Here is a 27,853-nt window from a genome sequence, read left to right on the forward strand (position 1 = left end):
CTTAAACAATAAAGCAATGGGTTTACGATTACAACAAGCGAAACTACTCCAAAAATGCATATTTATTTTGGATAGTAGGTTTAAGTTTCGAAAAGGTTGTAAGATGGACATGGATAACAACTGGTAGGGTCCATCGACACATGTAATACATATTCAAAGCTAACGTATCTGTTGTCTTGTTTACATGGTGCATGTGAGGACTCTATCTTCTCTTAGGATCTTTTTTTATTTGCTGCTGCTCGTCATTGATTACCTGACCCTTTTCACATTGTAGACAAGCAATGCATATTACCCCATGAATAAAATCATTAGAATGATACCTCATTCTCATATTTATGTACAAAAATGAATCAAAGACTGAGTTGTTTTTGTGTTATTCCTTGTCCCTTGTCTAAAGCCAACTGTCTTTTGAACTATCTTGTTCTTTTGTGTATAAGTAAATAGTTTAAAAACAACACACACACACACACACACTTTGTCACTTTATTGGGCCTGGTCTAATTGCCTACTTAGACCGACCTTTCTATATTGGTGGGATGGAGGGCATGTTTCTCTTCTCTATTCCATGAAAGGAAGGATCTCATATATTTTGCTAACAGATAGTTCTAATTGTGGATGACCCTTGCCCATGGGTGTGAATGGACTTTTTATATTTTATGAATACTTTTGGGCTAATACTCAGGTGCCTGATAAAACTGTGATCTCGGTGGGACCTGTCCCCTAATCAATTTCTCTCCCCCTTAGAGTTGATCCTCTCCTTAAGAAATTTTAACGTCGGGCTGCCTGGATGGTTGTGCTATGCCTATTGGTGTTGATGGCTACATTATCTGGTGGGTTTATATGGCAATGTGCCTTTCCTTGGGTTGGAAACTGGCCCTTGTTAAGTCTCTTAATGTGTGTTGAGGTTTGGTTGCTATGGGAGTTTACCCCTGTTGCTTACCTACCATAATTATTTACAATGCTCTTTCACAAAAAAATATGATTTGCTAGGTCGCCCTCACCCACTTTCATTGTGTCGTGCTGCTTTCTTGGCTTTGCCGGCACGGGGTCATCCTCACTCTTTGAGACAACTCCCTCTGCACCCTCACCTTCATTTATTGATCCCTCTTTATGATATAGTGCCTCACCTTGTGTGCACATCGTGGTTGTCCCTATGCAGCCGCTGATTTGTTGGCCCGTAAGCCGTTGATTTGATGGATTTTGGACTACCTACTAGCTCACAAAACGAGGTTGTGGTGTTGCTCCCCAACTGGAGTCCACTTGGTTGGTAGATTTTTTAGTAGTAAATGGTGGAATGCTCTGCACACAACTGAGAGGGATATTATCATTTCTTCTGCTGGCTCATCTCCTATTTAACCAGGTGAGGGTTTTATTCCCTCACTTAGCCTTGGACTGCGTGGTTGTGTCTATCTGAAAGGTAGTTGAGGGCTGTGGTGATACCACCCGTTGATCTGTGCATTAAAACTTGGTGAAAATAGTAGATGGTGATAATAGCTTCTTTGATGGTTCAACTCTTGAGTGGTGATGCCCGCGGCCTCACAGGTTGGGGCCAAACTGATTCTAATGGTTTCTTAATGACTTTTACAAATCTTTTTGATTTACTGTGCTGAATGATATGGTATCTTGGATTAGTTGATTTTTGAGTTAATGCAGGGTTCAACCTGATGATTTTAATTGAGCATGCATAATAAAATATTATGGGGATTTTCCAAATGTGCACGATAAGAGGAATGAGCAGTATGCTGAAAAGTAAACCCGGAGACATCTAAATGTAGATAACGCCCACTACAAGAGGTACTTAATAGTAGCGATGCTTGTAGTGCGACGCTCAAACATGAAAAACCACGGCGTCGCTATGAGCATCGCTATGTTACAAGTAACATAGCGACGCTCATATCAACGCTTATAGCGACGCCGCCAGGGCTAAAAAAATAACCGAGAGTGTCCGAAAACTCAAATCTCAGATCTCAGATCTGAGTTTTCAGCGCGCGCTCAAGCAACCAAGGTAACGCTCTCCCACTCTCTCTCTTTCTTCTCCACACACACACACACACACTCACACACACACACACACGAGGAGAGGAAGGAGAGCCAAGTATGCTCCTTCCCTCTCCTCACTCTCATGTTCCCTTCCCCTCTTTCTCTCTCCCTCTCTCCCTCTCTCTCTCTCTCTCTCACACACACACACATTGTGTTTTTGAGAGAGAGAGAGAGAGAGAGAGAGAGAGAGAGAGAGAGAGCATAAGCATAAACAAAAAACGCACACACACATGCATAAACAAAGAATGCACACACACATTAAGAGGGGAAAAGAGAGAGAGAGCATGCATAAACCAAAAACGCACACACACATGCATAAACAAAGAATGCGCACACACATTGAGAGAGGAAAAGAGAGAGAGAGAGAGAGAGAGAGAGAGAGAGAGAGAGAGCGAGCACAAGCATAAACAAAAAACGCACACACACATGCATAAACAAAGAATGCACACACACATTGAGAGAGGAAAAGAGAGAGGGCGCATGCATAAACCAAAAACGCACACACACATGCATAAACAAAGAATGCACACACACATTGAGAGAGGAAAAGAGAGAGAGAGAGAGAGAGAGAGAAGAAGAAGAAGAGAGTCTTAACATCGTAGGAAACTATCCTAAGAGACCTTGAAGATCTAGTCAACAGGAGTTGAACTCAAGACCTGTTATTCATGAGGGAAATGGCATAACCAATCTATCACACTTCGGTGATAGAAAAGAAATACCATTTTTCTCATTTTTTTTATTGGCGTGCACACACACCCACACACACACACCCGAGAAGAAGAGAGTTTAATTTAACGTCGTAGGAAACTAATTAAAGAGACCTAAAAATCTAGCCGACGAGGAGTTGAACTCAAGACCTGTTATTCAAGAGGAAAATGGCATAACCAATCTACCACACTTGGGTGATAGAGAGGTTATACCATTTTTCTCTTTTTATTGGCACACACACACCCACACACACACAAGAAGAAGAGAGTTTTAACGTCGTAGGAAACTATCCCAAAAGACGTTAAAGATTAGGTTAGATGTAGACTTATGTTAAATTAGATTTAGCTTTATTTAAGTTAAATTAGATTAGATTTAGGTTTATTTACGTTATATTTAGATTTACGTTATATTAGATTCGATTTAGATTTATTAATTTAGGTTTATTTACATTATATTATATTAGATTAAGGTTTATTTACGTTATTTACCTGTTAATGAAGAGGGAATTGGCATAACCAATCTACCACACTTGGGTGATAGAAAGATTATACCATTTTCTTCTTTTTATCGTTTAAGATAAGGTTAGAAGAAATGGCGAGAAAATTTCCTGCGCTCACAGCCTCGACAGTCCATGCGGACCAGCAATTCCACCTGCATGTTCGACTGCTGCTACCATACAATCAGCCGTCATGTTCAGCTAATGGAAGAGCAAATTGAGCCTACACAGAAATTAGTGATGCAAGATGATTCCACACACACACACACACACACACACACACACACACACACACACACACCACATCCCGTCAAATCTAGAGTAAGAATTAAGTGCCTTGAGCAGACATCAGCTACATTGCAAGAATGGCGTACCTGCATGCTACAAACAAAGATCTACTTGGAAAAGATGCTGTGAAATGCTACAGCTAGAGAAGAGGCAAAGGGGTTTTGTCCACTACATGCAGTATCATGTAGACGTGGATGTGTAAATTTCTTGTACCCACAAATATAGGCATTGACCAATAAAGATGAGATTATAACCCGGTGGTTCTGATCTCCGTGCACCTCTAGAATGAGATGTGCAGAGATTGGACATGACTGGACAAGACGCGTTTCTTTGCAGCACGTTCGCGAATTTGGCGAGTTCGATCCATCTATTATAGATCGAGTTGTTGCCAATTATAACTCGTCGGACTCTGACGTTGGCCAACAGGCAGCAATCTTGCAACCCAATAGACGTGTTCGCAGGCGCTTTGGTCAAGCAGCATATGTGAGGCCACAAGATGTAGCCTCGACAGCTCGGGGGATGATCATGCAGACGACATTCACAACGAGGCAATGTTTGAGCCCGAGATTGATGAAGGCTTGTCTATGATGATATGAATAGTGAAGCCGATACGCCATTGTATAATGGAGCACGTGTGTCTAGATTGAAAGCGCTCCTGGTTCTTCTCAACATGCAGACAAAGTTTGGATGGAGTGACACTAGCGTCACAACGCTTTTCAGGTGATCTATTACAATTAGTTTACTTTAATAAAACTCTAAATGTATAATGATCTGATAGATTTTTACACAATTGTACCGTATTTTTATGTTGTGTAGATTGCTCAAAGAGCACATACTACCAGCTGATAATGTGATGCCAGATTCCCGAGAGGAAGCAAGAAAGGTTTTGCAAAACTTGGGGATGGATTACAATTCGATCCACGCTTGTCCTAATGACTACATTCTTTTCAGAGGGGAATACATAGACATGGAGAAGTGTTCGAAATGTGATTCCGAAAGATATCGAGTAGATCTCCACGGAACAAAAATTCCGCAAAAGGTTTTGCGACATTTTCCTCTGCTTCCTCGCATCAAGCATTTCTTCGAATGTAAGTCCATGACCGCCCTAGCATCATGGCATGAGGAGAATAAATCTTCGGATGGTGTGCTACGGATTCCTGCAGATTGTGCAGCCTGGAAACATATAGATGGAACATGGTCGGATTTTGCCAGGGAAGCTCGAAATTTGCACTTAGGCCTGCCTATGGATGGCGTAAACCCATTTGGTCAAAGATCAACATCTTACAGTGTATGGCCCGTTGTCATCGTCAACTACAACATTCCCCCGTGGTTGACTACGAAGAAGGGGTACCTATGGCTAAGCTTGATTGTGCCGGGGCGATATAAAGTGAAGAATATGGATGTGTATCTTCGTCCACTATTGGAAGAGCTACAACAATTGTGGATTGGCATAGAAGTGGTGGATATGAGCCGACACACAGGTCGACGGAATGCTTTGATCAGAGGCATTCTAATGTGGACCATGCATGACTATCCCGGACTAACAGAATGCTCAGGTGATCTATTTACACTCCTCACACAAACATTGTAAATCTTGGTTTTTCTCAAGCCGATCTATTATCATGTGTATACATGCAGGGCTTCAAACAAATGGCTACAGAGCATGCGTCACATGTGGACCTAGACTGAATGCACGTAGGGCGCCCTCATTGAAGAAGCAAATCTACGAAGGTCATCAAGCGTATCTTCCAGAGAATCATGTGTTACACGACGGCTTTTTGGGAAGAGAGCCACCGAGGATGTCTGCACAAGCATGGTTAGAGCAGAAGGAGACGTGTGATGACGGATTTCCCCCAGGGTTGAAGAGACTATCTCTATGGTACGAGTTACCATACTGGACCCGACTCATGATCAATCACTTGCTCGATCCAATGCACATATTCAAGAATGTGGGTAATCTACTATGGGACCATCTGACCGGCAAGAAAGATACTTTGGGAGCTAGGGTTGACCTTAGAAATGTGGATCGTATGGAGAAATATTGGCCGCAAACAGCGTCCGATGGATCGATAAAACTCCCTAAAGAACCATGGATTTTCACAGGAGCCCAAGAATGCAAAGTAAAAGAGACCATTCGATCTTTGCGGACCCCCACTGGCGTAATGCACTCGCTCCGAACGTGTTTTACTAAAGAAGGAAAGCTTACCGGTTTGAAGTCACAAGACTGGCATAAAATGTGTCAGGTATATTCATAGTGGAGTATATCACAGTGGGAATTGTGTAACAAATTCGTGTGTGGACTTTAATATCATTACTACACGTGTTTTGCAGTTATTTTACCGGTTGCCATTGAGGGATGTTTGTCTCTTGACGTCCGTAACACAATCTACAAACTTGCGAAGTTGGTGCAATGGATCAACGTAGACTCCATACCATTGCCATTGAGGGATGTTTGTCTCTTGACGTCCGTAACACAATCTACAAACTTGCGAAGTTGGTGCAATGGATCTCACAAAAGGAGATCAACGTAGACTCCATACCATTCGCCAAACTAAACGCTGCGGAGGTTGTGTGCATGTTTAAGAAACATTTTCCTACTACCATGCTAACCATTCAGGTGCATCTTCTTGTTCACATAGTTGATGAGGTGAAAATAGCTGGCACAGTACATTCCAGATGGATGTTCTTTTTAGAACGTTTCATGAAAACGCTCAAGGGATATGTGCGTCAGAAGGCACGTCCGGAGGGTAGCATGGCAGAAGGTTGGCTGGTATCAGAGTCCCTAGTGTACATTGGAGAGTGGCTAGATGGATTTGATAAAGCCCGGGACACGCTATGGCGAACCATAGATGATGAGCACATATCTGGAATTGTCATGTGCAATCTCGGTGTTGAGAAGAAGATGACGGAAGATCTAGAGGCTAAAATCAACCGATTTTGCATGCTTCACAATCCAGTCATGCAGAAGTGGATTTCACAATACGAGGATGCAAAGCAAGAGCGACAAAGGGCACGAATCGAGTGGAGACGGGGAAGAAGATCACCGATGCACTATCCGACAGGTCTGGAGAGTTTACCAACATTCATGAGCTTAAAATGGTTGCGCAACCAATTGAAAAGCGCACAACAGTGCGGTGAAGAAGTGACTGAGGAAGAGTGGGAGTACTCTAGGGGTTGCGCGACCAAGGTAAGTTTGCAATGTACGACTAGTAACTTTCTAGATGTTTGAACGGCCACTCATAATCTTTGTTGGTTGTAGTATAAGTCATACACAACAGCATGGTGTAAAGGTCGACATTTTAGGGTGGAACGGATCGACAAAAAGCGTTTTACTCAAGATTGTGGAATCACGGCAAAATTTGAATAGTCTAGTCGAAGACGATCCTCTGATGCAGATTCTGTGGTGGCGGAACTCACTTACTTCGGCACGCTACAAGAGACTTTGAGGATCGATTATAGAGGATTCTTTGTCGACTTGTTCGACGTGCAATGGTTCAAGATAATCATGGAGGGTCGCAACGCTACTGTGCATAGAGGAGAGTTTGGTTTTTTTGAGGTGGATTCAACTAAGAAATGGACTGACTTAACAGACACTTTCGTACTACCCGAGCATTGTGAACAAGTAAGTATGTAAATAGTTAACATCCCATTTTAGAATTTATGTGCTTGGAAGCTCTCATGTAAGTTATGTGGCTCTGGCAGGTGATATTTCATCCTACAAAGTCTGCATCAAATTGGTGGTATGTCATAGAGGTAGCCCCTCGTAGTGCACGGACGTATGAAGGCTACCATGTGCCAATCACAGCGGCATCAATGGAGGAGATCGGAGAAGATGCTCAATTAGAAGCTGTGGAGGTGGTGCCAGACGAAGATCAAGCTGCTATTCGCTATGGGGTGCATGCAAAGGATCTACAAAATGAAACAGAGGACATCTGTTTAAACGGAGAGCTCTATATAGATATAAGAAGTTATGATGAGCTATGCGAGGATGAGAGAGAGATCTCTTAAAGCCATAAATATTGTATTTGAACAGTTTTGCTCCGTTTTGTAAATTCAGAGTTATGCACTTGCCTCTTCCATCACTCAAGTTGAATAGAAGAAGAACGTTGTCTGTTGCTGCTAGCCTTTGAACATTCCAAAGCTACAAGTACCTTAAGTTCTTGTACGATTCTCCGTTTTGAACAATTTTGCTCCGTTTTGTAAAAACTCTGGCTCTCTAAGTATTTGCGTCATTGCGTGTATTTATATGCGTCATTGCGTCATTGTATTTAATGGTCTTTGCATCCACTCCAGGTACGTATGCTCTAGGTATGTTCTCATAAGCAGAGACGACGAGCACCTCCTCCTCTCTCTCTCTCTCTCTCTCTCTCTCTCTCTCTCTCTATCTACTTGTCCATGTTTTCTACTCCATTCATTCAATATTAAGTTTAAATATTCGTGTGTTTAATGCAGGTATGGATGATGAGGAGTTTCTTTCTTCTTTGTCACCCCAGTAGAGACAGTGGTACGTGGAGCGTCATCGCTCTGGTGCACCATCGCGCGTTCCTACTCCATCCGGTTGTCCCTTTGTTTCAAAGTCCTCAGCGTGCTTTGAAGCTTCGATGTCGATGAGATGATCTTCACACTCGTCTAGGCACTGGCGCTCTAGTGGTGGCGGTGGCGGTTGTTGTGGGGGTGCCGCCACCGATGCTTCGACACCGTCTTGTGTTCGACGAGGATTTTACCCTCCCCTTCTTTGCCCGTACCAACACCAGCCACGGCATCGCCATCGACACCAAGTTTTGCGCAACTGACTGCCATTCCCCGCAGCTACACACCACTAGCTACTCCTCCAGGAGTCACTCCAGTGGACACTCCTCGCTTCGGGGCTTAGACTCCAATGGAGACACCTAGCGTCTGTACCCTCGTTGACACACCGCTAGAGACCCCTGCTAAGACACCCAGGTTCACGCATCAGCGGCGAGAGGGCTTGCCTTACTCCATCGACTTCAGCGGCGGCATCATCTTGGATGATGAAGGCAAGAAGGTGATTTTGCGCATGCGCGGTCTTTGCTCTCAGGTGTTTAGACACTACATATTAAACACCCGGATTGAAGTACCGAATGAATTAAAAGACAGAGTCATCAGCATGCTTCATGAGGAGTTTTCTGTTCCAACACGGGATGACCGCTTCAATGAAGATATGATGAAGGTTCGAATGCGCGAATACTGCAAGCATAAGTGTTCCGAAGTGCAAAAAGCAATCAAGTATGGGTGGAGCAGACCAGATTGGCTGGCCAAAGAAGATTGGAAGCATGCGAAGAAAGAAGCACGTGAGAATCCCAACAAGTGGAAGCAACAAAAGGAGGCAGCCAGAGCGCGAGTAGAGATAGGGAGCTCGCACCACTTGGAGAGAGGCGGGTGGACATCATTTGAGGCCGATTTTGTAAGTGTTTTCGCATCTATGTTTGATAGTTTAGGGTTTATGGGATTTGAAATTCTAAAATAATGGATTCTTTGTATATTTTGACAGTGGTCGTTTACAGGACGTGATCCCACACCGTACGAGCGTGAGTACGCAAGCAAGAAGGGCATAAACGCCCTTATAGACATCCCGAGTTCTCGCGACGGCATGGTTAGTATTAGGGTTTATTCTTTTCTATTTATTGTATTGTTTTATAAACGTCGCTGTATGTTTATACTTACAACAAGCTAACTTATTGTTTTTTTTTGCAGAATCCGACAGATACGCCGCTTCGACGCGATGAGATGTCTGATTAGACGATGTGAGTTTAGCCATAGCTAGATATCATTAGTTTCTTTTTGTCATAGATTATGTATCATGAGACGACTTTTATACGTCTTTTTAAAAACCATGTATATTTTTAAAATAAGGACAATGGTTTGTAACTATTACATTTGCAATGATTAACAATCAAGTGATTTTGCCTATGTGTACAATTGTCATTGATTTACTTTCATCAATTCACGCTTGTCATTTTTGTATCTTTATTTTGCAAACAATACGAACTATGGATGATGGGGTTAATGATTATATTGTCTTGTGGGTGACTATTTTGGGTCTATATTTACCTTTGCACTTTTTCCAAAGGTAAATAGACAAATGAAACATTCAATATGGTTGATGGGTTGAATGCCCCGCCACCAAAATTTTTTCATCTCGGGTGTCGCTATGACCGTCGCTATATTAGGCTCTGCAACGTCGCTATAAGCGTCGCTATTAATGGCCCTGCAGCGTCGCTATATAGCGACGTCCCCGTATCGAAGCTCATAGCGACGCTCTTAGCGACGCCGGGGGTTATAAAAACCCAGTGTATTTTTGTCGCTAAAAGTGTCACAAAAGCACACAACCTCTTGTAGTGGCCATAAATCAAGTATGTGTGTAGAAGCAAGAAGATGATCCTATGCTTGTCTCTCCGCAAGCAACATGTGAGAATTGCATGTGGTGCTATCATGCACATCTAGAGTATTATTAAAATCACCACAAAGGAAAGCATTGGAGATCCATGGATAAGAAGAGATGTCTCGCCATAAAGCGGCCCTTTGAACAGAGGATGTATATGCATAGATGCCTCCAATTTCATAAGTTTGACTCGCAAGAACTGGCTGAAGTTTGTGATGAACCATCAATAATCCCGACTAATCATGCAAACTAGCATAAGCAATCTAATAACCAAAAAAATATAAACATTCACTAGCAAACTCATGCTGATTGTATTCTGGCAAAACTATTATATCCGCCTTACATGTATTTACATAGTACTTATTAAGGTCGCATAACCCACACACATTGTACGAGATGCATCTAATGCGATGCATGAAAGATCATATGTACAAGCGGAAAAAGAATGTAAGAGATAAGCTAGACGTGCCCATGGACACATCTTCATCCACCACATCTGTGCTAGGTTCAATCTGCTGATTCGGTGCAGAAAAAGGTTCCACAAAGTTTGCATGCGAGGTGGAAGCCTCACTGATAAGTACATGCTTCTAAGAATGCATCGCTTTTTCCCATGTGACAACCAACATGCAATTATCATTACATAGAGCACACACACACATGCACACACGCGCGTGCGCACCACCCCTACAGTGACGTGGGAAGCTGCCCCAGCCTGCGAGCAATGCAAACGGCTATAGCCATTTTTGTGTATGAAGCTGAGCTGGAAATGACCGTCCTTTCACAAAGCTGAATTTTGCGCCTGCATTGCTCTTGCTCCGCTGTGGGCGATGTTGTCCATTCTCTCTCATCATTCCTAGTACGCACGCCTACCTCTCCTTCTTCCAGCTTGCCTTCCGTTCAAAGCGGGGAAGGCGGGCCGAGGCGTCTCCCTCTACGCAGATTTGCGCCATCATCGTAATCGTTGGAGGTCCGCTGTTTGAAAAAGATCGACGCTTTCCTCTTGCTCGACGTCTTCGATCAGAAAGGTGGAGGTAGTTTCCCTGATTTCTGCGTAGCTTGGTCGAGTTCTCTAGAGAGAGCCGTTCGTCAGATTTGGGTGGCAAGGAAAATCTTGTTACAGCTCCTCGCCTTCATCCTCAAACAAGATGAACGATCTTCTAGGGGTACAATGTTCAGACTTTCTATATTGCAATATTGGCATGCAAATCGATTAGAAATGACGAGGCCTTCTCTGCCCACAAGATGTGCTTTGCTTGGGGAAACCATGTTGTTCTGTAAAATAATGACATTGAATGTTGGGCATGGGTGGTAGGCTGTTTCTCCTGCTGATCAGGATTATATTTTCAGGGGTGTGTGCAGAACTTTTAACCTGAACCTACATTTCATATATCTCAGGAATATGAAGCTTGCCTCATGCGGTTGTTTAGCTGTTTTAGTGTCGATTCATCTTAAGTATGCAGTTGAAGTTGAAATCTCATTGTATGCTTTCTCATGCCCAGCTTTTTGAGAACGATGGCCTATTTTAAAGCGCAGACTTTGATAAGTTTTTATGCGGGCTTTTGTTTATTAACCTTGATGGCATTTATCTTGTTGGTTGATCGGTTGACACTTGCTTGTTGCATGGAAACAGTCACGTACACTTCTGGATGGTAATTTTCGTCTTTTAATTTTTGTTTTTTGTGGGCAGGATTCAGCACATACTCGCTTTGAAAATGGGAAAGGAGTTAGTCATACTGTGGACCTTGAGATGGGTGCTACAGGTTCCACTGATCCCTCCAAAGATCCTGCTATGGCCCAGTTTTTTGAAGAGGTTATGGCTTAGCCTGCACGCGGAAACCTTAGTTACCGATTTGTTTTCTTCTGTGACTTATCATATGAACAAGGCCCTGCTGATTTTCAGGTTGCAGAAATTAAGAACTTGATGGCACAGGTTCGGAAGCATTTGCAGCAGTTACAGGTCTTTGCACTACTTCTCTAGACTTATGACAGAAAATCAATACGCAGATCTTTGTATTGATGTATGCTCATGCATATGTGTGTATAAACATATATTGGTACCTAGTTCTATACCTACTATTGGGTAGTGATGACGTTAGTGGGGATGTAGTAGTATTTAGTCAATACTATGCATGAAGGAGCTGATGGTTATATTATCATGTGGGTGGCTTCCATGGGTTTATGCCTTGCACTTTCCTTCAAGGGTGAATTTGGGCTTATCCTGGATTCATCTAGGTATATTTTTTTGTCATATAGCGGACATGCAGACTTCACATTGTGAAGTTTTTGTCCGACTTACGACCATTTGATATTGTGCTAATTTTTTCTATCTTTTGGTGCATATGCCCTACGGACTACTTGCTAATTTTACCCTATCTAATGCTTTGTCATGCATCTGTAGAGTTTTGACAGAAACTCAGTATGCAGATCTTTGTATTGATGTATGCTCATGCGTGTGTGTGTGTGAAGTGGGTGTGGTAGCATATATTGGTACCTAGTTCTACACCCCCTATTGGGCATTGATGACGGTAGTGGGGATGTTGTTGTATTTAGTCAACACCATGCATGATGGAGTTAATGTTTATACTGGCTTGTGGGTGACTTCCATGAGTCTATACCTTGCACTTTCCTTTGAAAGTGAATCTGGGCTTATCCGATTTCATCTAGGTGTTTATGTTATGAACAACCCATGAGTGTATATCTTGGACTTCCCTTTTCAAGTGAATTGGGGCTTACCTTGGACACAACTAGATATGTTAGAGCTTGCCACATGCTAGAATGGCAAAGCTTGAAATCGAAAAATGTTCACCCAAAATCTCACTTTGTAATTGACATCGAAATACATGTGCATATATATCTATGAATTTAACTTACTTGTAGTATTATTCAATCAGTTCGTCAATACATTTTTCTAAGCTCATCATCAAGAAACATTTTGGGGTCAAACACGCTTGTTCAAGTTGAAACATTTTGGGGCTAATCATCATGTGGGATAAAACACTTGTCATTGCACTCACACACACTCCGTTTGCAAAGGCTCAGCGGGAAAACGCAAACAACCCTATCAAATGGTCTTTCAGTGTGAGTCACGACTCACATGGTTTGTGATATTTTTGATGGTGACGCGGGAATTGGGGCTTACCTTGGACACAACTAGATATGTTGTTAGAGCTTGCTTACATGCTAGAATGGCAAAGCTGGAAATAGAAAAATATTAGTCAAGATCTCACTTGGCTTTGAAATGTATGTATACATATATGTACGCACTTAACTTATTTGTTGTATTATTCACTCAGGTCATCAATACATTTTTCTAAGCCCATCATCAAAGATGAAACATTCTGGGGTCAAATACGCTCTTTTAAGTTGAAACATTTTGAGGCTAATCATGTAGATTACATCATGTGGGATAGACTATTCATCGTTGCACTCACACCCCCTTTGGAGTAGCTTAGTGGGAAAGAGAGTGTCACAACCCTATCAAAGGTGGTCTTTGAGTGTGAGAGTCACGTTTGTGAAGTTATTGATAGTGACAAAAGAGGCTTTGGAAATTCAATGGAGATCCATAATGGTAACGCTTAATTGGGGATCTCGAATCTCTTCTCATCAAGATCTAGTGAGTCCTATCTTTCACTAGTGACAATGTGACAATCGTTGGCGTGCACTTTGATGATATTGGTGGAGTGTTGATTTGGTAGCATTACAACTGTGGGGGGTCGCAAGGTCAGCTATGGTGCTAACTAATACTCAAGGCTATGCAAGAGCATTTATACCCCATTTATAAAGTTTCTGAGTGCCCTAATTACGTTATGTAGAAATTTATTGATTGTGATGTTATGGATTTTGATTTGAAATTGAAGTGCCAAAGCTTACAGTGGGTTTGAACTTTGTACCACAAAGTGCTGACATGGCACCTGCTTGGATTGATCGGCCTATTGATGTGGATGATTGGATGGAGGCAGTGCTACTGATGTGGGGTTGTATGGACATGAGACTATATGGATGTAGGTGATGATGTGGTAGGTGATACAAATGTAGAGATGACGTGGCAGTTTTTGATGGAGACATGTCATTACTAGATGGTAGACCGACCTCTCTTGTTTGTATGGTCACAATGGCTCTTTGCTTGCATTTTTAGTCCATTTTGCCTATTTATTAGCTTTAATGTTGATGTGGCATATTTATAGCGAGTGTGATATATTTGTTAGGTATTATGCTAGTTTATGATGTACTTTTAAGAGTTGTGGGTGCCCCCGTTTTTCAGGACTCTTATGTCACTTATCAACATATATAGGGATCCTTGCTCCCCTCGTTCTCATTATCAATTTGTATGAGCACTCTCATGAGTTATATTGAGTTATTGCTTTTGGGCCGTTCTCTCTCATTCTCTTCCACCTACGTAGGTGGTCCAACTTTTCTTCTTTGTCCGTTTTCTTGTGTGCCTTGCTTCGGTGTTTTTGTGAATGTTTTCGCTCCGGGATCCACTTGGATTGGACTAGACTTAAATTGTCCGCATGCACCCTTGTCCGAGTTTAAAATGTTATGATAATCGGCGATAAATGGGACAACCTCCTCGATATCTCCCATCGCATCGTCAAGCGAATCATGATTGGAGGGGGGAAGTTTAGCTTCTCCATCCCTCACCACCCTATCCTCCTAGTCACCGCACAACTTTCCCTGGGCGTGACCGTCTTCCACATCGTCGATTTCTCCTTCTTTCTTATGGGTTGCCATCTTAATCCTGGAATGATCAAGGGCTAATCGGTTTGGGTGGAAATCTAAGTGGGCTAGTTTCTATCAGTGGGTCGGTATTGGCACAACTAATAACCATATCGTCGATCTATTGCTTGCCAATTTACCTATTGTTGCTAAGGGTTGCCATCCCAATTCTTGGATGATCAATCATCAAGGGCTCATTGGTTTGGGTGGAAATCTAAGTGGGCTAGTTTCTATCAGTGGGTCGGTATTGGCACAACTAATAACCATATCGTCGATCTACTGGTTGCCAATTTACCTATTGTTGCTAAGGCCACATATACTACGCACACACACATATGTATGTATGTATGTATACACATATATATGTATATATGTACATGTAGCTTTGTGGAGAGTCGTCTCCCTAAGCAACGTGATGTGATTGAATTCATATTTCGTGTTCTTGTACAACTAGCTGATTCCATTGTATCAAAGCGCATTACATTATTCATTTGTGACAATCCAATCTAGATTTTTTTATCAGCTTAATGAGCTATGGAGAACTTTTGGAAATCAATGATGATGGTGATAGATCGATGGCATGGACGAGTGGTCTATTATAGTGGAGGGCCTTCAGGCTTTGATACTTTGCTTAATCAATACAAATAAAGACTTATTGCAATGGGCATCTATTTGGGGGACAACTTTCTTGGAGGAAGTGCGCCTCTCACAAGTTCCTTACAATGCAATGTTAGTTTTCAAGTGGTGCTTGGTATCAAAGCTCAACACTTCTCTCGTTCTCACAAGAAAATTGATAATTTAAACGCCATTGCAGAGGCTCTTACTGGCAATGATTCCCCAACTGTAACAAACTGTTGACGTGTCGAAACCCTAATTCTGTTGAAACCCTAACCCTAAATTAAAAAACCCTAATGCTTCCCGAAACCCTAATTCTGTTGAAACCCTAAGCCTAAAATGAGAAACTCTAATTCTGTCCAAAACCCTAATTCTGTTGAAATTCTAACCCTAAAATCAAAAACCCTAATTTTGCCCAAAATCCTAACCCTAAAATAAAAAACCCTAACCCTGATTTGTTGACGTGGCGGGCTGATATGTGGCCTGCTGTACGGACACCAACGCGATTTACGAAAAGCTGGCAGCTTTTTGGCTTTGCTTTTGGACCAAAAGCTTTTGAATTTTAAAAGCTTTTTACTGTAACTGCTTTTCAGGCCAAGGGCCTTTAAATATGAGGCTAGGGCTCATTCTTTGGCATGCTTCTTGGCGAAGGTGCAGAGTTTGGAGTACCAGCTTGTACTGTGTTGATACAATATAAAGAAAAACCGAAAGGGGCGCCAAGGTTTGGGGCCAATACTCTCTGGGGTGGAATTCCGCCACTTCGTGTCGCGTGTCGTCTCTCTCTCTCTCTCTCTCAGGTTTGTATTTATTGAAGTGCTAAAAGTTTGTTCAGTCTGTTCTTTTCTATTGGCACGTGGTGCCCGCCTTGTGACACCACCAACCTTGTGACACAGCGTTTCGAGATGTCGATCATTTGAAGGTTCCAAGGACAGTTTTCCCATGGCGTTTTCATATGGAAGGGAGAACAGGCTTCAAGGATGCGATTTCAGACAGCGTTTTGAAATGTTGTAGGGAATCTAGACCCTCTAGAGCCGATTTCAGTATGCATATTGAAATTCCTAAGAGATGGCTAGTCGTGCCTGCAGTCTTATGCTACGGACTCTAAGCAAGTCTTCGGCTTGGCAAGAGGTTGTTCCCGAGGCGGTCTCAAGAAGCAAAGATGAACCAAAACCAACACACGTCTATGGAAAGATCATCAACCGTCGCCCAATTAACATCCTATGCACCGACGAAGTTCTCAAGGAAACCGTCAACCTGCTCTTGAGATTGTGAAGTCAAAAGAAAATGCACAAGTTCGCTAGAGGACAGAGGCAAAGACACGCTTGACGAGGTCCAGTACTCCGTTAGTTGCCTTGGTACCCACGGGGTCCGACAACAGTTGTTATAAATGTGACATGACGCTTTGTTTGGCTCAGGAGTTTGAAGCCAAAGACAAAAGCAGGAACTCACAAGGAGACAAAGACAAAGGCAATCTGGACAGAGATAATGGTAATAAAGATTTGACAGAGGAGATCGGCATGGCACTCGTGGTCGTGACCGACATCAGCTTTCTAGTCAGTAGGCAATTGCCGCCACTTGCTTCAGCTAGAGAGAGGCTTGTGAGTGGCAGAGAGGGGTAAGAAGTGCTTTGTATAATTAATTTGGACCCTTGTGTTGCAGTTCAAGTTATCGATGTATGAATCCGTGGATCAGAGTTCAAGGCACATGCATTTGGCAGGGAACCAATCAGACGTATCTAAAACACTATGGATGAGTGCACACCAATTTATTGTTGTTGGTCGGATTATGGACAAGATGTGTTTCAAAGCTCATTGTCTGGAAAGTCTAGACGTGATGTGTTCACAGTTCACGAATGGGGATTCTTGGACGTAGTGTGGTCTACAATTCAATTTTCTAATGGCAACCGATGCTCAAAATGGAATTCTTCGAAGGTAGAAAGTTGAGGGTAGCAAAACCGAGTTGTACCCAGTAGTCGGCCGCTTTTGGGGTGTCCATGGTGTGTTTTCATCGATCTGGTCTCACTATTTACGTCCACTATGAGCTGCAGAGAGGGTGTTAAGAGTTATGGCATCTCAAGTGAACTGCCCAATGTGATATCATTATTTATTTTGGCTTTTAGGTATTTGTCAAAGTTTGGGTAGGGCAATTTATTGAGGTGACTATATATGTAACCCATTGCCCCCATTGTATAAGTATCAATTCATTGCCAAAGTTGGTTGGTTCAGAGTCTCTCTCTCTCTCTCTCTCTCTCTCGCGCTGTCTCCCCTTGGTCTCTACGCTTTTGCATCGTCGACTTTGACAGTGTGAAGTATCAATCCAAAGGTTTATAATTTCTTCAACAATTTGATGCTGTTTTCAACTCTAAAGGTTTTGAGCTTGCTACAGTTGTTGGATTTCTCAAGGCAATGTGTTGGAGTGATGGAGCACTCTTATTGCCAAACCCAATGCACACAAGACTTGGTAACCGTGCAAGTTAAACTTTTGGAACCAATTCACTATGTAGCCTAAGGAGACCTTGGATGACTAGAGTTATAAGTTTTGGGATGCTTACCTATCGGCTTCAATTTTCAAAGATTACACTTTAGCTGATTGAGAATATTGTGTGAACATTCTTCTCTATTCAAGAGCTTATATATCATGTTGCCATTGGTTACGACTCGATAGAAAGGAAACTTTGTTTTGCTTTTGAGAAATCTATATCTCTAACCCTTTATTCTCAGGTCATCCACATATATGTCATTCAAACCATTTGGCAAACCTTTCAGAACTTCGATTTCACCCCTTGCAATGAGAGTTTCTGAGAAGGGATAATCAATGTTATGATTGCTTTATAGCTTGACATACTTTTTATGCTTGTCTCCTCCTGTGAAAACCCACTTTCTCTGCAAATCTGCAACCCAAACAAACGCACCATGTCACAAAACGGGAGCGTACACGAGCACTTAGAAATCTGAAAATTATAATACTTTGCAAAAGAGAGAGAAGGGAGAAGATCGACACAGTATTAGGGACCAGAAGATGGGCTGGTCCCCCCCGTTAAGAGTATTCTTTTATTCAGGGAGAATTCTTATACAAGCACGAGAACCCGAGGAAACCCCTCCGTTCTGTAATCTTAGACCCGTAGGTCGTGCTTTCCCGTAAAGGGCTTGGGCACAAGGCCGTTCCTTCCCGTGAGGGACTTAGGCGCGAAGCCGTACTTTCCCGTGAGGGACTTAGGCGTGAAGCCGTACTTTCTCGTAAAGGGCCTTCCCGTAAGACGGGAGATTCCTGCAAAACAAATCACACAGAGTAACAATTCTCAATGCGTAGCAACACCTTATACTTGTCGCTCCTTGCTCGGAGAATCGACCTCCGTACTCAGTCGTGACGCGAACACTTGCAGTTTCCGTCGCCAGTCTTTGCTCCAGAATCCCAGCGCTTGCACTTTCTGCTGCTTCCGCTGTCTGCAAACTGAAACGCTAGCTACTCTTTTGTAGGGTCTGACACCCGGCAGGAATAGGGGTCCAGAAGCAGAGCTTGGCGCTCCTAGAGAGAGGAGAGAGAAAATCGCGTTTTCTAGAGAGAGGACAGAGAAAATCGCGTTTTCTAGAGAGAGGAGAGAGAGAGATCGCAATTCAGCCCCCTGCCTTGGTTTTAGCGCTGGCTTTTGCTATAAGAGCCTTGCTTGCTTTATTTTATTAATAAAGGGGCCGGTCACTTAAAAGTGACCGATCACTTTATAAAATAAAGTGTGAACCTGTTCAAACTTTAAAAACTCACTCAGTTAGTGAAAACAATGCTACACGGAGGCATTCCAGGCGTCCCTGGGTGCAGGACATGACACAGATGCAATGCAGACACAAACTCCTCGCGGGAAAACATCTGTCCTCCCGCGACCGTTCCTGCTTTTCGTAAAAAGCGTCATTGAACCCATCTTTATTCTTGTGCTTGAGTTCTTACGTGTACTTTCTTACTCAGTTCGGATTTCTCCTTAGCCTACGGATGCCCCTTTACTGATGCACCCGTCACCCATCATGTACCATCATGTGACGCATCAGGGGTACTCGTAACCCGGCCCTTTTCACCGAACTTACGGAAACTCCTTCGCGATGTTTACCATCACCCATCAAATGACACATCAGAGTTTGTCCGTTCTTGATGGCAGTTCCTGTAGCTACAATCTTTTAACAGTTCTTAGTGCACATAATAAAATATCCTAAAAAGAGATTAATCATTAAAAATAAGAAAATAGTCCAATTAGCAACATCCCTATGGCTTCTAAACAGTTGACCTCAACTATAGTGCTTGGACATATACCTCCAGTATCTCGGGATAAGCTGCTAATTCCTCCTGCGTCATTCACTGAGCATCTAGATTCGAATAGTTCTTAAACTTAACCAAATACTTGCGTGTTATCTTTCCAGATTTGAGAGACCGCTCCTGATGACTTACTATCTGCTCCGGTTGGAGTATTTCTTCTGTTTCCTCAACCTCAGGAGGTTCCTCGGCACTAGGTTGGCTTGGAGGTGGTCCCACATACGGCCGGAGTAAACTGACATGGAAAGCATTATGAATCTTCCAATTAGGCGGTAGCTCTAATCGGAAAGTGACATCATTCACTCGCTCAGTGATCTTAGATGGCCCATAATAACGGGTAGAAAGTTTTACCATCTTCCCCTTATGAGACGCTTGTTTCTTAAGTCTTGCCTTCTCAAACTTGAGTAAGACTAACTGTCCGACTGTTAAGTCGAGATTCCTCTTGTGCTTGTCTGCAGCTTTCTTATGCTTTTCCTGAGAGCGTAGAATAGCTCTCCTAACTTGCCCGTAGGTTGTGTCCAAATCTCGGACAAATTCATCTGCAACAAAGATCTTACCCTTAGTTAAAAGGATGGGTGGAAGCAAAGGCTTACCATAGAGAATCTCAAAAGGTGCTTTCCCTGTCGATGAGTGTATGGTATTGTTATACGCATACTCGACAAGAGGCAAGTATTTCTCCCAGTCAGATTGCCGGTCTGACACATAAGCTTTTAACATATCCAATACTGTGGAATTGGCTATCTCACTTTGCCCGTCCGTTTGAGGATGGTAGGCAGATGAGAAATTCAGCTTTGTACCAAGATTATCCATCAAGGCACGCCAAAAATTTCCTGTCATGCGAGGATCTCGATTGCTCACAATAGACTTAGGCATTCCATGATGCTTAAAGATCTGTGCTAGAAAGACCCTAGCCATATGATCTGCTTTGATCGTTTTCTTGACTGGTACAAAGTGTGCTTGCTTGCTAAACCTGTCCACAATGGTCCAGATCGCGTCATTTCCAGTCTCAGTTCTAGGGAGGTCCATGATGAAGTCCATGGCAATACTTTCCCAAGGTTCATTAGGCACAGGCAAAGGTTGTAGCAACCTAGGCGTCTTATGCCGATCATACTTCACTTTTTGGCAAACCAAACATTCCTTGACATATTTATCAATGTCTGCTTTAAGGCTAGGCCAAAAGAAATATCTTTCCATTGCTAAGGTCGTAGGGAGAATACCCCGATGACCCGCATAAGGCGAAGCGTGTGCTTTATCCATGATCTTCTTTCTTAATGGTTCCGCCACACATATGGCCTGATGGTGGTAGAGATAACCGTCCCGAATGGAATAGGGAAACTCATTCTCTCCACGATGTAGCTTTCCCCAAATGGTGGAGAAGTCTGGATCATTCGGATACAAATCCGGTAGTGCTTCTAATTCTTGGTGATACACCGAAGTGATAGCGTTCACCCTTGGCCGCCTAGACAATGCGTCCGCGACCACATTCTTACTCCCAGCCGTGTGAAGAATCTGGAAGTGAAACATAGACAAAAAGTTTGCCCATCTCATCTGCTTCTCAGATAGTTTCCTTTGCGTAAGAAAATACCGCAAACTCTGGTGATCAGTCTTGATCACAAAATCCGCTCCTAGAAGATAGTGCTTCCAGTTGGATAAGGCGTGAATCACAACCGTGAGTTCCTTTTCGTAGATTGATGCATGCAACTCTGCATCCTTAAGCCGTCTGATTTCGTAGGCCACTGCATGGCCTTCCTGGTTCAACACTGCTCCGATGCAATCGCGTGAAGCATCGCAGTGAACCTCAAATGGTTTCCTTAAGTCAGGCACTATCAAAATAGGTCCATGGCTTAGCAAGTACTTGAGCCGATCAAAAGCTCCTTGTTGTCTCGATCCCCATCTGAAAGGAATCTTCTTCTTTGTTAAATCATGAAGTGGTCCTGCTACATGAGCAAATCCTCGGACAAGCCTTCGATAATATGAACATAATCTGAGAAAGCTACGTACATTATGTACCGTAGTGGGAGTAGGCCAATCTTCGACCACTCGGATCTTGGCAGGATCCATACTCACTTGATTGTGAGAGACTATATGGCCGAGATAGTGTATCTCTGAGAGAAAGAACTCGCTCTTCTTTGCATTCACATGCAATTCATGCTTTCGCAATTCTTGAAACACTAAGTCCAAGTGCTTCCGATGTTCCTCTTCTGACTTAGAGAAGATGAGTATGTCGTCAAAGAATACTACCGTAAAAGCTCGATACGGGTTGAAAATGTTGTCCATCATGCGATTGAACGTCGTAGGAGCATTGGTTCCGCGAAGCGTGTGCTTTATCCATGATCTTCTTTCTTAATGGTTCCGCCACACATATGGCCTGATGGTGGTAGAGATAACCGTCCCGAATGGAATAGGGAAACTCATTCTCTCCACGATGTAGCTTTCCCCAAATGGTGGAGAAGTCTGGATCATTCGGATACAAATCCGGTAGTGCTTCTAATTCTTGGTGATACACCGAAGTGATAGCGTTCACCCTTGGCCGCCTAGACAATGCGTCCGCGACCACATTCTTACTCCCAGTCGTGTGAAGAATCTGGAAGTGAAACATAGACAAAAAGTTTGCCCATCTCATCTGCTTCTCAAATAGTTTCCTTTGCGTAAGAAAATACCGCAAACTCTGGTGATCAGTCTTGATCACAAAATCCGCTCCTAGAAGATAGTGCTTCCAGTTGGATAAGGCGTGAATCACAACCGTGAGTTCCTTTTCGTAGATTGATGCATGCAACTCTGCATCCTTAAGCCGTCTGATTTCGTAGGCCACTGCATGGCCTTCCTGGTTCAACACTGCTCCGATGCAATCGCGTGAAGCATCGCAGTGAACCTCAAATGGTTTCCTTAAGTCAGGCACTATCAAAATAGGTCCATGGCTTAGCAAGTACTTGAGCCGATCAAAAGCTCCTTGTTGTCTCGATCCCCATCTGAAAGGAATCTTCTTCTTTGTTAAATCATGAAGTGGTCCTGCTACATGAGCAAATCCTCGGACAAACCTTCGATAATATGAACATAATCCGAGAAAGCTACGTACATTATGTACCGTAGTGGGAGTAGGCCAATCTTCGACCACTCGGATCTTGGCAGGATCCATACTCACTTGATTGTGAGAGACTATATGGCCGAGATAGTGTATCTCTGAGAGAAAGAACTCGCTCTTCTTTGCATTCACATGCAATTCATGCTTTCGCAATTCTTGAAACACTAAGTCCAAGTGCTTCCGATGTTCCTCTTCTGACTTAGAGAAGATGAGTATGTCGTCAAAGAATACTTCCGTAAAAGCTCGATACGGGCTGAAAATGCGGTCCATCATGCGATTGAACGTCGTAGGAGCATTGGTCAAGCCGAAAGGCATTACCAAGAATTCATATAGTCCAAAGGTTGTGCGGAAAGCAGTCTTATGGACATCCTCAGGGGCGATCCGTATCTGATGATACCCACTCTTTAAGTCTATGCGACTAAAGACACTTGCACCCTGCAACTTATCAAGTATATCATCAATCCGAGGGATCGGAAAGCGATTCTTGATTGTGATCTTGTTTAAAGACCTATAGTCTATGCACATTCGAAACGTGCCATCTTTCTTCTGCACCAGTAGAACTGGAGAGCAGTAGGGTTTAGCACTTGGCCGTACTAACCCTTTCTCTAGAAGCTCGTTGACTTGCTTCAAAATTTCCTCTTGCTGAGCAAGACTTACCCGATAAGGGGATTGATTGGGAGGCGAGCTACCCGGTATGAGATCTATGCGGTGATCTTCCGGGCGTACCGGAGGGAGTTCATCAGGAAGTGTTTCCGTGAAACAATCTTTGTACTTTTCAATAAATTGAAGACGCTTAATTTCCAGACTAGAGAGAGAGTCCCTACTAGTTTTATCCTTCTCACGTGCAAAAATCAAGTAAGCAGAAACACACTTCTTCATTTCTTTCTTAATGGAGATATGGCCTACAATTGGGAATTGCCAATCTCCTGCATCAGCTTGAATCTTTATTTTCTTACCCCCATGATCAAAAGTGAGGGTCTTTTCCACATAATCGGGAATAGGTGTCATGTGAAAGTGCCATGGCATACCCAAGATGATATCACATCCCCCGATGGGTGCCATCAAAAATGATTCGCGGTCCTTGTACTCGCCAATCCGAAGATTGAGCTGTCCTTGCACAGGAGTTGCATTGGTTGTCAACCCCTCGAATGCCGATCCGGATGTAACCGGTGTGCCAAGCTGAGCCGGTGTGAGGCACAATTGTTCCGCAGTACCCAGGGAGATGAAGTTATCCGTGGATCCTGGATCATAAAGAATCAGTACTCGCTGGTTGTTCAAAGACCCCCAGCCCTTCAGAAGTTGACGCTTCCCTTTCTCAGATTCTGTGTTTCCTTGAACATCTGGGATTGAGTTCGAACTTGGTGGTGCGGGTTCCTTCCTTGCTTTCTCTTGCCTCGTAGACGCTTGCTCTTGCCGTTGTTGCTTTAGCGGGCAATCCGGTTTCATATGTCCTTTCTCGCCACAGTAGAAGCATCTTCCTTCCTCTCTGAAAGTTTGAAGTTGAGTAGGAGAAAGATACTTAGTTCGCTTGCCAGTGCCCTTTGGCTTCTTAGAGTGGTCATCGTCCCTAGATTGAGGACGTTTTCTTCCTTGGCTCCCTTGGTCATCGTAGACCCCTCTTTGTCTTTCACGGTAAGTGCTATGCTCCATTTTTCTGGGTGTCCCAGTTGAGTGCAAATCCTCAGCAATGATTGCTGACTCCATCATCCTCTGAAGAGTATCATGCGGATACACTTTCATACTCTTTCGAAGCTGCGGCGGTTGAAGACCCGCTTCGAACTTTCGTTTCTTTTCCTCGTCGGTAATCTTCATGAAGGGAGTGACCTTCAGAAGAACCGACCAATACTTGTCCACATAAGTCGTTACTCTTTCATGTTCCTTCTGGGCAAGCCAGTCCCATTCCTTCCGTATGTCCTGCTCGAAGTTAGACGAAAGAAATTGTTCATAAAATTCAGATTTGAAGCTCTCCCAAGTTCTGGCCTGAGAACCTTCCAGAATCTTGGCTAACCACCAATTACTTGCCGTTTCCTTGAGGTGCATCCCCACATGGCGTAATTTGGATCTTTCTGTGAAGTGCCCATTGGTAAAGGCAACTTCAAACTGTTTGATGAAGGACAATGCTTTGGAGATGTCTCTCTGTCCGTTGTAGGTTTCGAACTTGATGTCCTTGTCGCCCGATTTGAAGACTCTCATGCGATGTTGAGACTTGCGACCATGCTTCTTGAATCGAGGCTTATCTTTAGGTTGACGTAAGGTAGTGGCAATAGTAGCGGCTTCCTTCTTCTGACGAGATGATCGAGAAGTGGAAGTATAATCAGGAGAGTAGGATGGAGATGAGATAGAGATGTCCTTGCTCTCGTCTACCAGAGAGAGCGCTTTTTCCTGGCCTTTCCTTGGAGTAGGCCGTTCATTCCGATCCGAAGATCCTTTGTGCACCTCGGCACGTTTTTCTTCTCTTGCCTCCTGTGGTCTCACGCCAACAGTGTTGTCTGGATGCTTGGCTGCATCATTTCCATTCGTTTTCTTCATTCCGTCCAAAAGCTTTTGGATGTCTGGCAACAGCAAGATTTGTTGCAAATCCGCAAGCTGAGCTTGCACTTGTTGAAGCTCCTCTTCAACGCTTCTCCCTTGGCCCGACATGGTTCTTCCCGTTCTTCCCGGAATCGTCCTGCTTTGCAGAGAAAGAGAGGAGTCCGAACTCTGATACCACTGTCACAAAACGGGAGCGTACACGAGCACTTAGAAATCTGAAAATTATAATACTTTGCAAAAGAGAGAGAAGGGAGAAGATCGACACAGTATTAGGGACCAGAAGATGGGCTGGTCCCCCCCGTTAAGAGTATTCTTTTATTCAGGGAGAATTCTTATACAAGCACGAGAACCCAAGGAAACCCCTCCGTTCTGTAATCTTAGACCCGTAGGTCGTGCTTTCCCGTAAAGGGCTTGGGCACAAGGCCGTTCCTTCCCGTGAGGGACTTAGGCGCGAAGCCGTACTTTCCCGTGAGGGACTTAGGCGTGAAGCCGTACTTTCTCGTAAAGGGCCTTCCCGTAAGACGGGAGATTCCTGCAAAACAAATCACACAGAGTAACAATTCTCAATGCGTAGCAACACCTTATACTTGTCGCTCCTTGCTCGGAGAATCGACCTCGGTACTCAGTCGTGACGCGAACACTTGCAGTTTCCGTCGCCAGTCTTTGCTCCAGAATCCCAGCGCTTGCACTTTCTGTTGCTTCCGTTGTCTGCAAACTGAAACGCTGGCTACCCTTTTGTAGGGTCTGACACCCGGCAGGAATAGGGGTCCAAAAGCAGAGCTTGGCGCTCCTAGAGAGAGGAGAGAGAAAATCGCGTTTTCTAGAGAAAGGAGAGAGAAAACCGTGTTTTCTAGAGAGAGGAGAGAGAGAGATCGCAATTCAGCCCCCCTGCCTTGGTTTTAGCGCTGGCTTTTTCTATAAGAGCCTTGCCTGCTTTATTTTATTAATAAAGGGGCCGGTCACTTAAAAGTGACCGGTCACTTTATAAAATAAAGTGTGAACTTGTTCAAACTTTAAAAACTCACTCAGTTAGTGAAAACAATGCTACACGGACACATTCCAGGCGTCCCCGGGTGCAGGACACGACACAGATGCAATGCAGACACAGACTCCTCGCGGGAAAACATCTATCCTCCCGCGACCGTTCCTGCTTTTCGTAAAAAGCGTCATTGAACCCATCTTTATTCTTGTGCTTGAGTTCTTACGCGTACTTTCTTACTCAGTTCGGATTTCCTCCTTAGCCTACGGGATGCCCCCTTACTGATGCACCCGTCACCCATCATGTGACGCATCAGGGGCACTCGTAACCCGGCCCTTTCGACTTAACTTACGGAAACTCCTTTGTGATGTTTACCGTCACCCATCAAATGACACATCAGAGTTTGTTCGTTCTTGATGGCAGTTCCTGTAGCTACAATCTTTTAACAGTTCTTAGTGCACATAATAAAATATCCTAAAAAGAGATTAATCATTAAAAATAAAAAAAAAGTCCAATTAGCAACACACCAAACCACCCGGTCGACTTGTCGTTCCGTTTATCTTGGAATCGATTATGCTCAACTTGCTGACTCTATACAAGCAGAATTAGTTGCCATATATTTGAAGACAAGTGTTGCAATTTAGTGGGGTAAAAGAAAGCTTTGCGCTGTTGAGACGCCAATCCAGCTCTAGCATAATCGATGAAGAAATTGGGTCAATAATTTAATACTCAAAACAAGCATGAAATAATCAGGCGTAGCTTTGGGCAGTGGCAGGGGCTGGAAGGGGGTCAGGAGATAGGAGGGAGGCAATTTATAAGAGAGATCCTATGCTGTGACCAACTGCTTACATGTCAGATGATGTGGCACTAATGACGAGGAAGGCTGATATGTATCTCATACGTGACCAATGGGCCTGATCTACTGAATTTCAGACCTCTAGATTATGAAGCTGATTCTCAGGTGAATCTCTGGTACCTAGAGCTTATATGCTGAATTTCAGACCAAGGAGCTGATATGCTGAATTTCATTTAGATCTATGGAGCAAATATGGTGAAATTCAGACCAGAAATTTTTTACTTTAGACACACACAGAGAGAACGTGCTAAGGAAACCTGCGACGGGAATTAACACTTCAGCACACACATGGCTCAGAAGCTAGAGTGCTCCGAGCAGATGCCGACAACTTGTAGGCCCCAAAATTGGCGCCCTTTTTGGCATTTCTTTATACTTTGACAGGATAAATCACAAAGGAGAGTCATGGGAATCCTTTACCTGTATCCCGCTAGATACCGCGTGTTTGGCCAAATTTCGGCAGCATAACAGCCCAAAAACTTGCGTGAAACCAATTCCCCTGCGGGAACTCACTTCCACTGGCATAAATCCTCTGATTCCTGCCCAAAAAACAGTAAATTCAGCACGCTGTATTTACTGGTTTTTGCCCTGTTTTCAGCCCTAAAGAGTCCCCGAACTGTCCTCTGCCAGTGGGGCACTGTTCCCAATGGTTTTGGCATTAGTATGGCTGAAAAACAGTCAAATTACAGCGCATACACAACGCTGAAAACGCACCTGTACGGTGAGATTATGACCCTCACCGGTGCTTGTTTTGGAGTAGCAGTTAGCTACCCTTGTTCCTGCTCAAGGAGGCTCTTGCCTCAGCACAAAAGCATGAAACCACATAGCTGTACATCAATCAAATG

At 43.6% G+C, this 27,853-nt stretch overlaps 1 protein-coding gene across 1 annotated transcript in view; it reads left to right on the forward strand.

The window, feature by feature from the left end:
• The first annotated feature begins 10,700 nt into the window (after nt 1–10,700).
• LOC147419832 (syntaxin-132-like) overlaps nt 10,701–27,853 on the forward strand; it is a 36,793-nt gene continuing 19,640 nt past the window's right edge. Inside the window, exons 1-3 of the mRNA XM_086505284.1 lie at nt 10,701–11,098; nt 11,623–11,745; nt 11,836–11,892. Of these exons, the coding sequence (XP_086361410.1) occupies nt 11,081–11,098; nt 11,623–11,745; nt 11,836–11,892 (198 nt within the window). The 5' untranslated portion in view covers nt 10,701–11,080. The remainder of the gene's footprint in view (nt 11,099–11,622; nt 11,746–11,835; nt 11,893–27,853) is intronic.

This window comes from Adiantum capillus-veneris, chromosome 29, assembly GCF_014529385.1.
Source record: "Adiantum capillus-veneris isolate H3 chromosome 29, ASM1452938v2, whole genome shotgun sequence".
Lineage (NCBI taxonomy): Eukaryota > Viridiplantae > Streptophyta > Polypodiopsida > Polypodiales > Pteridaceae > Adiantum > Adiantum capillus-veneris.